Here is a 17434-nt window from a genome sequence, read left to right as displayed (position 1 = left end):
ACTTTACGTAGGATCTATAGCAGTGGTGGCGAACCTATGGCACTCAGAGCCCTCTCTGTGGGCATGCAGGCCGTTGCCCCAGTCCTAGGCCTTCAGCTGGGTTTTATAAAACCTTTTTGCTTTAGGCCTCCGCCGCCGTGTACAAAAAAAAAGGTTCAATCAATTTCAAATTCTTGCGGGAAAAAAAAGATCTTGCAAAGTTGGGATTGATTGAACTTTTTAGTCCCAGTCTGCTGTTACCACCGCAGCCACGCCCACCCAATGGGCCACACCCACCCGGCACCCGATGATGCATAAGTGGGTTTTGGGTTGCAGTTTGGGCACTCGGTCTCTAAAAGGTTCGCCATCACTGATCTATAGTAAGCTTTTATTACAGTGATTCTATATGCATACTATTATCTAAACTGGATATGGCCTTTTCATCTAATAGAAAAGAGGGATAAGGAAGTAAAGAATACAATATCCAATGATACTTTATCCAGTACAGTTTAATACTGGTATGTGCCTCTAACTCTGTTACTCTCGGTTAAAATAATGTGCATGCTAACACAAATATTCTCTCTAGATTTACTTATTCAGACTAGTCAGCACCCACATTTCTTCATCTCCACAGCAGTATTTCCAATGTCATACTGGCCTATTTTATTATGGCAAATATAGTTCAAAAAATCTCAACACCACGAACCATTAATTAGAAATCAGCACTGCTTAAATAATGTCCAAATAGCTTTTTAAAAATATTGAATCTATAAATAAAGTTAATATCTTTCAGTAGATAGGTTCCTTCATTTGGATGCAACTTGAACCTAGATTTCCCAATTAGGAAAGGAATATGAAGTCACATGTCCCTTTCCACTATCATTCTTCTTGATTTCTTCTTGTTACTATAGCCAGAGGCACGATCAGATTCTGAGAATAGGTTTTAGGAATCTATTTATAATTTGCAAATATCAATCTGAGTGGAGTAAAATAACCAGTTTTATTCCAAAATGGTTTATAATAGTACCCATATATATGTTCAATATATTGCATCCAAGCCGTGGATGGTGAAATTCACAACTACATGTCTAAAACTATAATCAAACTATAATCAAAATATGCCCAAACTAACCTGTATTGTTATTACCATTAGTAGTGAATGATGTGTGTGGTATGGGTGCAATTAATGATGGTAACTAAGTCTATATTTTTATTATGTAAAAATCTTGATTGACTAAAGCTTAATAGGCAATATGGAAAACATGTGGGCCCCTTTGGTGATAACTATGAGATGTGGAAGACTATGTTTGGATTATACATGAAGTCTAACACTAAATAGTATGAAAAAAGCGTAATTAAAAATAATAAATTGTGTATATGTGAAATTAAGAAAAACCTAAAAAAGCAATAGATCTGAATGATGGTCTTATCTTATGGAATGGGGTTGATAAATACATTCCTCAAAGTAAAAGCATAAGTTTATGATCAAAAAAATTTAACTGTATGTTGGAATGTATAAAATTGTGTCATCTAAAATTGTTGCTGAGGTCAGATGGGGGATGCGGTGGGGTGTATAAAAGCAAAAACCCATAGGAAGGGTACAGCTACATATTATGTCCAATAGATGCAAATCATGGAAGAATTAGGGATGAGTTTTGTTAAAAACTCTGAAACCTTAGGAATGCAATCTAAGGGAAAAATATAGGTAGTTGACAACTTATAACAGTTTGTTTAGTGATTGTTCAAAATTACGACACTGAAAAAGGTGATTTATGACCATTTTCCACAATTCCACTGTAGCATCCCCATGGTCATGTGATCAAAATTAAAATGCTTGGCAACTGACTCATAGTTATGACAGTTGCAATATCCTGACATCATGTGATCACCTTTGGCAACCTTCTGATAAGAAAATCAATGGGGAAGCCAGATTCACTTAACAACTGTGTTACTAACTTAACAACTTCAGTGATTCACTTAACAACTGTGGCAAGAAAGGTTGTAAAATGGAGCAAAACTCACTTAACAAATGTCTCACTTAGCAACATAAATTTTGGGCTCAATTGTGGCTGTAACTCAAGGACTCCTGTACTGAATAGGGTGGGAATGAGATGAGATAATTCAGAAAAAGAGAATAGCTAGTTGGAGACCCAAGAATGAATCAGAATGGTGACTGTTTGGCAAATATTTCCTTAGAAAAAGGACTATTTGTAATATATGGTTTAAGAATAAATTTCTATTAGTATGTACATACAACACAGAAATGAATAAAGAAACATAACTAATTTGATTATTTATGAAGAAACACAGAAAAATAAGTGAGATATAGAAGTGTAAGACAGTTATACATGAGAGATAGACTATTATTTAGTAATGTTTAAAATGAATCTCGGGGAAGAACTTTACATGAAATATATGAAAGAAACTAATGTGAAACTAGAACCATGGCAGGAAAAAGAAGTATGAGATTTGTATGAAGAAAGTATTAGAAGACACACACATATATACAATATCTCCCAAGATAATTAAGAATGATGTAAAATATTTTACATTAAAATAATGCAAATAAGGATAATGCAAAAACTTCTTGGAACAGATTCAGAGTAACATAGAAATATGTGGAGTTACTCTAATGCAGTGTTTCTCAACTTTGGCAACTTTACGATGTGTGGACTTCAACTCCCAGAATTCTCTAGCTAGCATTGCTAGCTGAAGAATTTTGGGAGTTGAAGTCCACACATCGTAAAATTGCCAAGATTGAGAAACACTGCTCTAATGGGAAGTATAAAAAAGCATGCTTAATTGAATGATGAAATAATAAAGGCCATGGAGGAGAAAAAGATGATTGTAAGATAATGACTGCTGCCAAAAAAAAAAAAAGGATATGAGAAACCAACTAAATTGGATATTTACAGTGAAATTCATGAGTAGAAGGAAAGGTATTAGATTATGCATACAGAGAGAAAAAAAGTTAGGTGCAAAATTATCAAAGAAGCAAGGAAATGTTAAGGTTAAAGGAGGTAGTTAAAATACAGTGCAATTTTGATGGAAATACAACATTATTTTAGAAGTAGGTGAAAAGAAAAGTTCCACCAGCGTGAATGGAATTCAGTATTAAAAATCATTAAAGGATTTAAGAGAAAACCAAAGCAATTCTGGAAGGAATTCCAGAAGCTGTATTTTAGAGATCTGAATGGTAATATGTGAAATAAATACTGTAAATGTTGTGTCCAAGAAAAAAACAACAATGAAAAAGAAACAATAAATGATTCAATGACGTTGAAAAACAGTAAAGCTGCAGGTGAAAGACAGTGTAACTGGAAACATGTTAAAACGTAGGTATGTTTGGCTTATGGAATGGCTGTGCAACTTCTTTATTCTTCTCTATTCAAGGGAAGCATAACAAGACTAAAAACACCAGAGAATGTGTTGAATATAATTCTGATTGATAATATACAGAAAGAAAATTTGATAAGTGCAGTGTGGCTTTATTGCTGAGCAAAGCTGTGCAGATCAAATTTTTGTTCTTTAGCAAATCACTGGGAAAAGGTGGGGGAGGGACTGTGGATTTATGGATTTAGAGAAAGTTTTAATTATTTATCCAATTCTGAGGCTGCCTGACTCCATACAAACTCTGGGCAGCTTACAAGTAAAAAAAAGTATGTATAAAAAGAAATTATCAACTGGAAGACAAAATTAATGCCAGCCCTATCAGGTGAACTACACTAAGAAACAGATACCATACAAATGTAAAACTACTTTTATTAGGACAGCTATAGTAACCGAATGTCGCAGATCTAAATATGCTACGATTCCTCCTTTTATTTTCATGATAATTGGGAAAGGGGTGGGAAGACTGTCTGATGCATTTTCATAAACTACTTTCTTAGCCTATGCTCAAATTTAATTTACCTGACTGTTGGCCTTGGTAATAGATCAGTGGTTCTCAACCTTTTTAATGCCGCGACCCCAACCGGTCGTAAGTCGAGGACTACTCAACCGGTCCTAAGTCGAGGACTACTCAACTGGTGCAGCACCGTTTGTAGAATGGGACTTTTGGCAGGCTCAGCAGGGCAGAGACAGCCTGGACAATTCCTATTGGCTTTTGAAAGCCAATAGAATTAGACTCTACTCAAGAGAGTCTATTCTATTGGCTTTCAAAAGCCAATAGAATAAAAGGGAGTAGCACAGCTAAGGAAAAGGGGGAAAAAATGGCAGATTGCGTTGTTTGGCGACCCCCGTGAAATGGTCGTTCGACCCCAAATGGGGTCCCGACCCACAGGTTGAGAACCACTGTAATAGATCATCGCCCTGTCTTTCAAGGCCATCCTTTTTTATTTACTGTAATTAATAGCACTGAATTATGGAATGGTTTGTATGAATACACAGAGAAGATTAATTTCTAAATGTCGTAAGCGTGAAATAGAATAGAAGCAAAACACGTATAAGAACAAAAGGAATATTAGGTGAATGTTTCCATACTAAAGATATTAAGACAAAGATGTGTGATACCTCCTTTATTGTTAATTTGTTTTCAAATTCTACTATATAATTGTATAATGTTTAGGATGGCATCTGAGATGTGTTGGTTGGAAACATGAATGTGTATATGCGTTTGTATGGAGACAATATTGTGCTGTTGGCTGAAAACCCCATCGATCTGTGGTAAATGTTGGACTATACAATGAAACAAGTATGGATCTGAAAATTAAGCACCTGTTAATTTTTGATCCTACAGTGGTGCTTGTGAACCGTTTTGAAATATGACCTAAAGATGATTTGTTCTCCACATTAGGTCCTAAAACTTGATTAAGAGAATTAAACAAATGGTCAAAAACATCATACCTATTCATTGAAGAAAATAATTCAAAGCTACTTATTTTTGTGGGGCAAAAATATGTGAACCTTTGCCTTCAATAACTGGGGTGCTCCCCTTGAACAACAAGAGTTGTTGATGTTCAATAGTTGGAAAAGTTACAAAACTATTTCCAAAAAGTTTGGACTCTACCAGTTCACTATCAGGTAATAGAGGTAATACAACTGGGGGCAATACAACTGATAATGGAGGCAATACAAATGGGGGCAATTCAACATCATTGTCTCTCTTCCCTACCCCCAGAGTAGTTAACTAATCAAGATGACACTAAGAGCATGGCATGTAATACTCCAGGAGGGGTATTCTTTTTGACTTATTTGTTTAATTGGATTTTCTTTATTTAGTTTTAGGACTTGTGAAGAGAACAGATCATGTTTTAGGTCATATTTATATAGAAATATTGAAAATTCCAAAAGGTGCATAAGCATTACTGTAGAATCAAGAATAAACAGTTGCTAACTGGATATTGACTGAATATACTAGAAATGAGAGTGATCAGTATACAGAAAAATACATTGAGATGAAGGCAGAATAAAGATTAAATTGCAAACAAATAAATGATTGAGAAAGTTGGTAAGATCCTCAAAAGAGAGAGGAAAGAAATTCAAAAAGCAAAATGTGGTATTTAACTAGTGTAGGGACATGATGGAACAAATGTGGTTTACAAGAATAGATAATAAAGATGATAAAGATGAAGTGTAATGTTTAATGTAAACAAGATGTTTATTTTTCTTACCTCGTGCCTTAATTTCCTTGGCTTACTGTTTCTAACTGCTTTTCTGCACTTAACATAACGTTGCTTACCGCAAAAAAGAGTAATGTAATGAATGCATATGTCTGTAAATAGGCATGATACAGTACAGCAGAGGTCCCCAACTTTTCTGGCTTGGCGGACTGGCAGAGGCGACAGCAGTGGGGGGGAGAGGGGATGATTTTGCACGTGCACGACTTTCACAAATGCAGCTTTCCGTGCATGTGCATGCACTCACACACCACTTCAACCGTTTTCAACAGCTGTGACCCGGCACCGGGCAGTGGACTAGGAGTTGGGGACCTCTGCAGTATAATACTAATGAAACTGGTTAGAGAGGGATGAGAATGAATCTGTGCATGAATAAATCTGTATACTCTATTTCCAATTTCTAAATAAAATTAGTAATTCAGTCTGAATAACATCTCAGTTTGAAAAACCAGAGTTTAGTGCAGCAACAGGCATCAACCATAACGAAAACAAGCCACCTATTTATCACAAAAGTTACTATTTCTGCACAACCTATAAGAGAATTGGAAAAAGTCTGGCCAATGAATTTAAATATCTTTTAACATTCTGCACTGAGTACTTTTCCTATAGGAATAAAAAGTCCAATGTATTTGTTTCTCCACCCCAAATAAACACTCATTGTTACAGTATCTGGTATAAATTAAGTCTGAATAAAAATATATGTGAGATTTAAATTTCTTGTTCTGTATTTAATGGTACAGTGAATGACATTCATGAATGACTTAAAAGTTACATACTGTTGAAGTGTGTCTAATAAACCTATTGGGGTTGGGAGACATATTGTGTAATTGATGATGTTGTTTTCTTGCTCTATGTCATTCTTATTCTTAATTTGTTTTGTTTGTTATTATTCACTGTACTTTATTGTTTGTTATACTGTGAGTGCCCAGAGAGTCTGGAGTCAGATGTTGCCTAAATTGAATAAATTAAATTAAATTGTGCTTAGGAGTTAGGAGAAAGAGACAATAAAGGGCACACAATAGTTCCAACATGAGGAAAGAGTCAAAACACCATGCAAGAGTCATGCAAGAAGTACCAGCAGACACGGATGAAAACCAGGGAGCACTTGGGTGATAACAGAAACCTGGTAAAGTTGGAGACAGACCTGTTACACAGACAGCTTACCCTCAGCTTTACTGGTAGTACCATCTTTAAGCAAATTAAAAGAATAAGGAGAGTGATAAGAGGGAATAATTAGTAATATCAGCAAAAGTGGACAGGGTGTCTTTAGTTTCACAAATGAGGGGAAAATCACATCAGTCAAACAAAGTAAAATAAATTAGTTAATATTGCAGAACCACAAAAAATTTCTTTCTCCCATATTCTTGTTTTCATACAAGGTGCAATACATTTCTGATGCATTTCTTCTGGAATTATATGCTACTTAGCATAACCTGTAAACTATAAATTAATTTTCATTCTTCTACTAATTTAGCAGATATTTCTTCACTACAGACCAAATTGTAACAACAGCTCCAGTTGATTAAAAATGACCACATAATGCATTGTTAATATAAGCAGCTAACACAATCACTCATTTTATTGTATTAATGCTGCTGCATACATTATTTAATGTTCAAGCATAAGTAAGTCTGAACAAGAAACAAACAATTCCTAAATTAGTTGTGCTTTTTGTTTGTGCATTTTTCTCCACTAGGACCCATATATTTTGTTACCATGAATACAAATTTATGGAAACACTTGGAGGAGTTGTTTAAGAAAATGCAGGTGTCAAAGCTTCCAATGTTATTGTGATATCAGAATAAAATATCACCCAGACATCTTACATACCTGAACACTGTGAAACAAAACTAGTCATTAGTGGTATCTACAGGACAGAAGGTTTTCACTAAAATGACAAAAGCAGCTTCATGTTATAAGCTCTGCCCCTTTCATGTGTGCATGCAAGGTGACACTGCATGTCCAACAAAAATAGAACTTGCAACATGAAAGTGCTTGTGTTACTTGTCCCCCCATTTCCCCATGGATGCTTCTGCCAATCAGTCACAATTTTAAACTTTAGAGGACTATCATCCATTTTCTGTGATATCAAGGATCTATGTCTAAGTATAAAAAAAACAGCATTCTGGTAATCCTTTCAATTCTGATATCTGCTAACTGGAGTTCTGGTTATCATGAGATAGTGTAAGTAATTTCAAAATATCAAATAGGCAAAAGCTCAAATGTAGGACAAAGAAAATGGGCACAGTCAAGACTCAGTTTAGATTCCCAGGTCAGAAAGTTAAATATGGCCTCTTCTATCAAAAAAATTGTGAAATTATAGTTTTTCACTGAAAATTCCCAACTTGCTTATATCTTTCTATCAATTAAAAAGGTTTCCCATACATTTTATTAGTAGAAACTCTCCCTTGGGAAAATAATTTTTTGTGGATTTTATCTGAATATTCCCCCTAATCATATCTGTTCAGTTTCAGGTAGACAGCTGGGAATAGCTCCAAGGATAGAAGGTGGTTCTTCTGCCCAGGTGATGCTGAAATCAAAATGCTGGCTAACTACAGAAACAAAATCTGTAGATGAGCCACTGGTATTACTAATGTCATGTAGTACTTGAATTAACTAGAAAAGAAAGATCTAATACTAAGAAGGATGTTATCATAGCAGAACTGTAATTTCAGTTTCTTTTCTAATCAGGTGATGAAAGTAAGCATCTACTGCAGGGGTGTCAAACTGCCGGCCTGTGGGCCGGATGCGTCACGCCAAAACCGCACCCACCCCATTGCCGGCAATGGGAAAAAAGTTGTGATATGTCGCGACACATCACATGATGTCACGAGTTTGACACCCGTGATCCACTAGCTCTACAGAGACTAATACTGCAGGTTGATTGTTGACAAAACTGACCTTAGTATCTCTCTTTTGAAGCATCTCTGTTCTAGGTACTCCATGAGATCTAGTGTAACCCTTATACCTCCATTTACTTTGGAAAATAAATTCCAGATTTGTGGAATTTCACACTTGTTCTTTTGCACTGATTTATAGAAGATGGTTGGTAGTCTTAAGAAAATCCTGATGCTTTGACCACTTAAAATGGTGATGCTTCTTCCCTATCATATAAATGAATTCCGTACAGTAGCCTATAGCTGATGTTTTCTTCTCACCTCTGTTTTTTTTTTTTGGAAGAGCACATTATTAGAAAATGGATTTACCTGAGGCCCTGAATATCTGGATCTGGTTACTCCTTACTCCTTGAGATCATCTAAGCAGATTGGGGCAAAAGGACAATAACACCTATAATTTTAAATTTATCCTTTCCTGAATTACGAAAGCCTTTTATTTTTTGTTTCTACTAAGACAGTATCAACAGTTTTCTTAAAGAGATTCTCCTCCATTGGCTCCTGCAAGCATACTGACCAAAGGAATTTTTCTCCACAACTTCTTTAACTTGGCAGGAAGGAACACAGTTTGTTATCAAATTTATGATCCTTTTGGAAACCAGACTTAGCATCGCTGGAAACAGAAAGAGTAAGGCTTTGCTCCTCAGCTGTTTCTTGCTATGTATTAGCCAAATGGAATACCATCTATGACTTGGCTGGAAATTTTTTTAAAAATGGAGAAAGTATAAAATCTTTATTATAAGTTTCCCTATCTCCAAAATCTTAGAAGAGATTTAAATTATTATGAAGAGCTCTGTCTAACATCATTCCCCACTTTAAAAACAGCACTTGTGGCATTTATTTTTCTGGCCTTTTTTCTAAGAGAAATTCTCAAGGGAGAGGAAATTCGGGAATCTGAGAATTGGAAAGAGGATGAATTTGGAAGGACCACAGGAACAGCCCCGGGATTTATAAACTCCTTTTGTGCTCTTGTTGGAATCAGAGCCACTTCCCTCTTTTCTTTTGCATTTTTTGACCAGGGATGGGAAAGGGATATGAATCTACTCCATTTTCTGCTGCAGAACATTCAGGTCCTCTGAAATCGCTTAAGCTATTAATTCACTCCCCAAACATGATCCACTTTTGTTGGAAAATCAGGCCCTGGAGAAGATCGGTCTGGGAGGCAGGATAATTCTTCCCCTTAGAGTTGTTACTGAAGATTAGACTCTGCCTGTTTTCTCCACAAGAAGGCTCCATCCATAGAGACAGGATATCACCTGAGGGTCTCAGAAGAATTATCTATTTGTTCTGAAAAGAGCTTTGTATGCCATCTCAAACTTCAGTAATCCTAGGATATAATTTTTCATGCTGGCATAACGAATATTTAGAAAATGCCAGCAGTGGAAGAGGCTCCATTGCTACACACTGCAATGATCTCTCATAGATCATAGTTCAAACATATTGCCATTGATATCATGTAATCACCAATAATGAACAGCTTCTTACAAAAGTAGTTATTTCTTTTAACTAAATTAAGGCTTTGTTAATGTCAGACATGTCCAAGTCATTCTTAATAGAGATTGTTATCTATAAGGTGGCCATAAACAATAAGCAATGCAAATAAGTTGTTGAGATATATTCCACTGAATCTATTTCCTTTTTGTAACACATTTTTATTCTTGGATTAGACAGTGAGTTCAAATGAACTTTTTTCTGGAAATATCAGGATAGGATACTTCCCATTTTATACCTACTGTGGTTTTTTAACAAGTTTACTTCAGACTACGATGTACTTGAATTATTAAAGAATTCTGAAGACTTGCTAGGGAATTCTAATAAACACCACCAAAAATACCTTTCCCTCAAAACTAATTAGTTACTTTAGAAACTTTAGAAAGAAGTTTACTTCTCTAAAAAGTTAGTAAACATTGTATATATGTTCCACATACTATGCATCACCTGATGTCACATATGGAACAAAGCTCTCATCTTGAATTATTGTACTCAGTGACCCCAACCTCTGAACCTTGTAAACTATGATTTATGATGCAGTGCAATATGTAGGCTTAGCCCCACTACTGCTTTTTAATCCACATTCCTCTGTAAAACTGAATTTCTTAAACCAAAATTTCCCTTCTACTTCTAATGTCCTGATTACCTGTGTATCTTTTTTGTGAAAAACAAGGTACACCTACCAAGAGATGCATATGAGCCTGGAGGAAGGGCTGCAGCAGAACTGAAGGGGGAATCTGAGCCAGAAGATATTACTTTGGATTTGGCACTGGCTGCTGCATTCACATCAATGTCACTGCGAGAACGCTGGAGAGACCCTGAGGTTGACGCAGATTTCACAGATTTAACTGCAGAAGCTTTAAGGAAGAAGAAAAACCACAATTATAGATAAATCTATCCCAAGAGTCTCTTACCATAATCTCTTCAGAATATTTTTTCAATTCTTTTTGAAAGAAGAGGAAATATTCTCAACTTATGTTTTAAGCACATAAACATTTAAGCTTAATAAAAATGTAATTTCAAAATAATAAATTCTGGTTAAGACTTGTAAATGCAATCAAAAGACTTTCCCAAATCCATTATATTCCAACATCATCTTTCAATAACTTAGAAACTCACAACATCATAAATCCTCAGTTTACCACTATAAAAATGTATTTTATTTGACAGACATACTATCTTAGAGCCCAAATAGACATTTTATACTTTTGTATAGCACAGTTCTTTCCTCACAGCACATTATGAATTTATGGCAGGGCAAGACACTGACCTATTTCATGTACCATATTTTGCTTGATAGGGCTATGCTCAGCAAGTATTGGGATTTTTGATCTCTATTGGTTGCTATCAGATCCCCCTGGTGTTTATGATTGGTAATACCCAGCAAGTATTATGCAGGGATTAATACAACCATGCTGGACATGAGTTTTCTAATCAAATGTGGTGTTTATATCTTTAAATAACATTTTCCATATGTGTGTCTGTCTGTCTCTCTCTCTCTCTCTCTCTCTGTATGTATATATTCTGTCCCCATCATCCATCATTACACGTCATCCATCATTACACACAAGAAATAAAGCAATTCATATTTTAGTATTTCTTCCCACTGGTTTATATTTAAAGCATTCAATCATCTTATATTTAGAACCATTCTGTCTTAGGCCCCTGGTGTTTAATTTATAAAAGTAACGTGCAAAACGAATATAGCAGTATGAGTAAGAACTCTGCCTCACATCTGACCATTTCTTCTCCTGGCTTTTCATTCTTACCTCGTGAAGTAGTGCTTCCGGTTGGGCTTCTTTTGGTAGACAATGGACGGCTAAAAAGGAATAGAATTAATGGATTTTGTTCCATAATGAATTTTATGTTAATTCTATATTAACTCATTTTTTATCAACACTGATGAATTATTCTATATTATTTGTATTTATACTTTACATTAATGCACTTTGAATTTTCCTACAAAAATGCTGTACAGAAACAAAAATAAGGAAGCAAAATCATTTTTAGACTCCATGTATTACCTAATTCATGAAAACAACAATTTCTAAAATGCAAAAACTCTAATTTATAGATGAGGAAGGGATACTTGAAGGTATTAAGTTCATCCAATAGCCATATATTAGTGGAAGGGAAGCTTACTTGAGACTCTCCTGGGAACTAGATGAGGAGCGATCTGACTGAGGCAAAGACACAATGCTATCAGAATTCTTCAAGTGAGACTGCAGGGCTTTCTGGTACGAGGATTCCAGTGAATTAAACAAATGTTCCGCTTCTCGGCTAAAATGGCTGTGGAAGCTCCAGTAACACCTGAAAATAAAAGTTTACATTGATTGATGAATAGTAAACTAGCATGTCAGATTCTAACCATCCAGAGAGCCTTAATAGATTTTAAGAAAAAAACTGGAAAACATAGCAGAGAAAATCAATTATGGTAACTGTATAATTACAACAAACCTATTAATTTTCACATATAGTATTTATGCTTCCAAACGTTGTTTAAAAGAATTTAATATTTTGGTAGGAAAGTGACTGCAGAAACTGGAAAATAGACGTAGGGGTCTGTGTACTTCCTATTACAAAATAGATAAAGAAGTGAGCACATTACAAGCTTAAATAAGTTTCCACTTTGCCATTAGTTATCAATATTTTGAACATAGAAATAGGTAGACTTCTCTTCTATATTAAATTAAACCATGTTCTAAATTCTAAAGTGAGAATAGCAACAACCCTGTAGAATGCAAAAGCCTGAACCTTTGGGGTACTAAGCAAAGAAAATATTGAAATCAAGATTTTTCTTTCCAAATTCCAACATTAATTTTCTGAACAAACAATATTAAACAGAGCCAAAACAACAACTAGTTTTATTTGGCTTATGCAGAAAAAAGTTCCAATGAGTCTGATGAAATTTAGTCTGAAGTACATCAGTAAAAAGATTAGAATCATTATTAAGCATAACATGGTCCATTTCCTGAGTTCTTAATGGTCTGATCCTCTTCTTCCCTTGGAATATCAGTTACTGGAGAAATTTTCAGCTGAACAGCAAATAGAAGCCTGTGATTATTGATGGACTGAACAATTAAAAGAAAAAGATGCCCACTTACTTTCTGGCTTTTATCCGTACTTCGGAGTCAGCATCATGGATTCCTTTCTTGATGGTTTCAGCCAATACTGATGCATGCCTGAAATTAGAAGACATCACTATTTACCTTGTCAGAGGGAGGAGTGAAGAAACAGTCTTCCAGCATTACATTTGGAATTCAAACGAAGTTTATCCAGTTGCTCAGAATTTGAAAGAACTGGATACACAGTATCCTTTTGGAAGGTGTGGGTGTTTGTTTGTACCAGTGAGCTTTATTACATTTCATTCTCTTTTATAAAAAATACCAAGAAACATTCCTTGGAGGTCATTCCTTTGTATGTGGAAACCACAGAAGCATGGAGACTCTAAAATACATTAAAATGCTGAAGCCATACAAGAATGTAATCGAGTGGCTTTAAACCAAATGTTTGATCTATACTGAAGGGTTTCGGCAACACCAACTTGCTAAGCTTATGTGGGTCAACAAAATATTCACATATTCCAATTTGAGGGCATTCTCTGTAACTACTTCCTTGCACCCTGAATGTCCTTGCCTTTTGCCTACACCAAGACAATCACTATTTTTTTCAGTGGCTAGGGTAATATCTCTCAAAGGTTAAGTAGAAAGGTAAAACAAACATTCTAGAAGGCAAGGAGAGACGTGCGATTAGTCATGAACTACGGCGGCCAACACAGCTAACCCCACTCCTGGCTTACGGGGATTCTGTCGATGGAATAGTCTCAGCAAACAGGGGCTTTTATGTTCGCTTCCCCCATTCATGATGCATCCATGACAGGGTACCCCTTCTACCGTACCAAGTACTGCAAGCGACCCCGATGGATTCAGGAGTCTAGCATCTGGGTGCACCTTCCCCCAAAGACGGGGTAGCTGTAGCCTCACAGCAACTGGGTTAATGACCTGTACAATCCAAAATGGACCTATGAACTTTGGCTCTAGCTTTTTCCAGGGTATTTTCAGGCACAGGTACTTGGTCGACAGGTATACCATATCCCCCACTCGAAAGGGCTTTTGAGGCGCCCGTTTCTTATCGTCCTAGACCTCTGCTGCTTTTTGTAGTACTCTTTTTATGGTCTCCCAGATCTCCCATATGCGGTCTATCCAGTCCTAGGGTTGGCGGGGGAAAGGTCCTCCTGAGGGCACTCAGGAATCAGGACAAGCTCCATCCCATGAACCACCAGGAAAGGGATGAATCCAGTGCTGCTACGGACCACGCTGTTATATGCCACCTCAGCAAATGGTAATAGGTCAACCCAGTCCATCTGTTGGTAAGTTACGTAACACCGCAGGTATTGTTCTACCATTGCATTGGCCCGTTCAGCCGCCCCATTGGTGCTGGAATGGAAAGCTGAGCTGAGTCCCTGGGACGATCGGATGGAGCGGACAAACTCCCTCCAAAAGCGTGCAGTGAACTGCACTCCCCGGTCCAATATTATTCGTCGGGGCATCCTGTGCAGGCATCCCTGTGATGAACAGATGGCAACCCTTTGCATGGAACGAAATAGGCCTGCTTGGTAAATAGATCGACCACTGCCCATATGACTGTGCATCCATGGCTCTCTGGTAATTCCATGATGAAGTCCACGGCTATGTCCTCCCATGGCCGGGTCGGGTCTGCCACGTGTTGCAACAACCCAGGTGACCTCCCTGTACAAGGCTTTGTGGTAGCACACACAGGGTAGTCCCATACATATGCTTCTATGTCTGCCTTCATCTGAGGCCACCAGAATTGGCAGCTCATCAGGTGCAGGGTTTTGAGGAACCCAAAGTGACAAGCCTATTTAACGTCATGGCACTTCCGTAGCACCTTAGGCCTTAATGCCTCTGGGACGTAGAGCCTGTTACCCTTCCACGCCAACCACTCCCTCTGAATTAGGAGGGCCTGTTGTTCCAGAAGCCAGAGGTCACCTTGGCTAGCTCTGTGCAGTTCCTGGACCAGGTCGTCCGCCGGTTTGCGTGCAGCCACCTGAGCGGCCGACTGCTTGAAGGGAGGCATAATGGCCTCTACTACCTCCTCCCACCAGCTATTGTATTGGGGCATATGTGACAGAGCGTCCAGCAAGAGGTTCCTACCCCCCCAGCACATATTTCAGCCAAAAGCGAAACCGTTGAAAGTATTGTGCCCATCGAACATGTTTCGGGGATAGGCGCTGTGGTGTCTGCAAAGCCTCAAGGTTTTTATGGTCCGTCCAGACCTCAAACAGTTCTTTGGCTCCCTCCAGGAAATGCCGCCAAGTCAACAGTGCCCACCGTATGGCGAACACCTCCTTTTCCCATATCACCCACGCCTGTCCCACGCAGCCTGCAGTCATCCTGCTGGGATGAGCAGGAATGCACTGAGTGGGGCCTCTCCCTTGTGGAGTGTCAGAGATACATCCAGCATCCAATCTCAGTTTTGGGCTGGTCAGTCGGAACCGGGTCTGCGAAGTCTGGGTTGGCTGGGGTCCCATTCTTGGGCAGGCTGTCTCAGCCCCCAGCTCCCAACGCAGCCATGAGAGGGGATCCTGGAACCCAGCCTCTCCAAAACTCTCCCACAACACGTCCCTCATATGCCAACCCGGTGCCGTGGAATAGCTCCACTCCCCTTCAACATCCGTTAGGCGCCTCTCTCTCCTGAAACACCCAATGTGTGTAGGTGGCCGGCTGATGGGCCGGTCACAGCTGAACTATGCCACCACTCTCCTGAGGTTCCTGCCTCCTGCGCCATCCCCAGGACCGCCTCTTTGTTGTTCACCAGTTCTGTGGCCCGGACCTCGCGCACCTTGGGCCGCACCACCGGTTGGACGTCATTGTTCCCAGCCTCCGGTGCTGGCACTGCCACCCCAGCCTCTGCTGGCTCTCCCCCTTCACCCATAGGCTCAGCTCCTGTGTGCCCTCAGCCGTTACCTGTATAGAACGCTGTCAGCAGACCAAGGGTAACAGGTAGGGACAGATAGAAAAGAGCGCTAATTTTCTGTCAGAAGTCCTTGCCACACCCCTGGCTCCAACAAGAAAAAAGCCACTGAGTTCACAGGTGGTTGGTTTATTCACAGAACACTCTGGCATGCAGTATCCAAAGAAACAGCAAAGTTAGCACTGGGAGCAATCACCTCCCAGCGCTCTAAATACATGCCTCCCGACTGGCCTCACTTCCCTAGCCAGCATCCGGCATGCGCGCCAGTAAGAGCAGCCAGGCTGGGATGCGAGACAAGCTTCCGGCTTCCTGCCACTTTTTTGCACTGATCAGCTTTTCAGTGGGACAGCTGTGGAGCTGACAGCCACGTAGATACACTCCACAGGGTTCCCCCTTCCAGCATACAGGTAACAGGGAAGGGAAGGGGCTGTTGCTGCCGTCTCTGTTGCTGGTTCCATCCGCTGCCTCCGGATGCCTCAATTTGATGGTCTTGTCCCTTCCTTCCCCCTCCCATTAGTGGCAAGCCCACAGAGGCTTGACAGATACCTTTACAGATAAAAATGTTTATTTTAAATAGATCCCTTTACAAAAAAAGTTGTTTTAAACAGACACCTTTAAAAATAAAAAGAATATAAATTAGGAGTTTCCATCTCCTCTGCTCATCTTTCCTGCACATGCATTTATTTAAGCATTTTACCCCATTCTTTGGCTTGAGAAGCCTTCAAGAGCAGCTTACTAAATCCTTGAAGACAAAAAAGTGCCTACCCACAGGCTACAAGCTCAAATGTGACCTGAATGAAGGGTGAAAGAAGGCTGAAACAAAGCAATCAAAATGGAAGCACTAATTGTGGAAGTCACATAGCAGTTCTTATACGGAGCAGTTGGGATAGAAACAGTTTAGACACTAGACAGGCAAAAGAAGCTGTTTTTCTTCCCCCCAGTAAAGCCAGACCTGTCTCTATTTATTGCTCTGTTGGAGTCAGAGGGAATGTCTGTCCACCATTCCAAGGCTAGGCGAGAAAGGAGCCACATTAAATTTACATTCCAAATCTCAATTCCATTCAACAGAATCTCCCCTCCCCTCAAATACAGCCAGAGAAGCAACATGTCACATATCATAATGTTCATATCTTACCTTTCCAGGGAGTGTGTCTGCCATTCCTGCAAAAGTAAATCTAAAAATTCAAAACACCGCCTGAGAGAGAAAAAAAAAAAGTAATTTTCATTCATATTGCTCCAGAGACTATATCAATGGCAAGTAGTTAGATATGAAACAGCGATTTCAAAAGTATTTTGAGGAATCCTGTATTCAGGCTACTAAATAAAAACTTTAAAGAAAATCATGTGCTTCTAGTCTGGCATGAGCAGAGGGGGGAGAGTTTGTCAGAAATGTTCAAAGGATGGTTGTGACTATGCAACTGAGGCACCACTCTTTTTTATGTATGCCACATGACAAAC

The 17434-nt window shown here is 38.6% G+C and overlaps 1 protein-coding gene across 34 annotated transcripts in view; it reads right to left on the bottom strand.

Moving 5' to 3' along the window:
• CLASP1 (cytoplasmic linker associated protein 1) overlaps nt 1-17434 on the bottom strand; it is a 215205-nt gene that overhangs the window by 74592 nt on the left and 123179 nt on the right. For 23 of the 34 annotated variants that reach the window (XM_039330094.1, XM_039330098.1, XM_039330093.1 and 20 more), the window contains 6 exons: nt 17112-17171; nt 13087-13164; nt 12125-12292; nt 11752-11801; nt 10666-10839; nt 6762-6785 (listed from right to left, as the gene is read on the bottom strand). In XM_039330094.1, coding sequence (XP_039186028.1) covers nt 6762-6785; nt 10666-10839; nt 11752-11801; nt 12125-12292; nt 13087-13164; nt 17112-17171 — 554 coding nt within the window. The remainder of the gene's footprint in view (nt 1-6761; nt 6786-10665; nt 10840-11751; nt 11802-12124; nt 12293-13086; nt 13165-17111; nt 17172-17434) is intronic. The other 11 variants (XM_039330095.1, XM_039330099.1, XM_039330109.1 and 8 more) reach the window with 1 other exon arrangement.

Source organism: Crotalus tigris, unplaced genomic scaffold (assembly GCF_016545835.1).
Source record: "Crotalus tigris isolate CLP2741 ecotype Arizona unplaced genomic scaffold, ASM1654583v1 scf7180000024424.1579004, whole genome shotgun sequence".
Classification (NCBI taxonomy): domain Eukaryota; kingdom Metazoa; phylum Chordata; class Lepidosauria; order Squamata; family Viperidae; genus Crotalus; species Crotalus tigris.
This window is presented reverse-complemented; position numbering and strand designations above follow the sequence as displayed.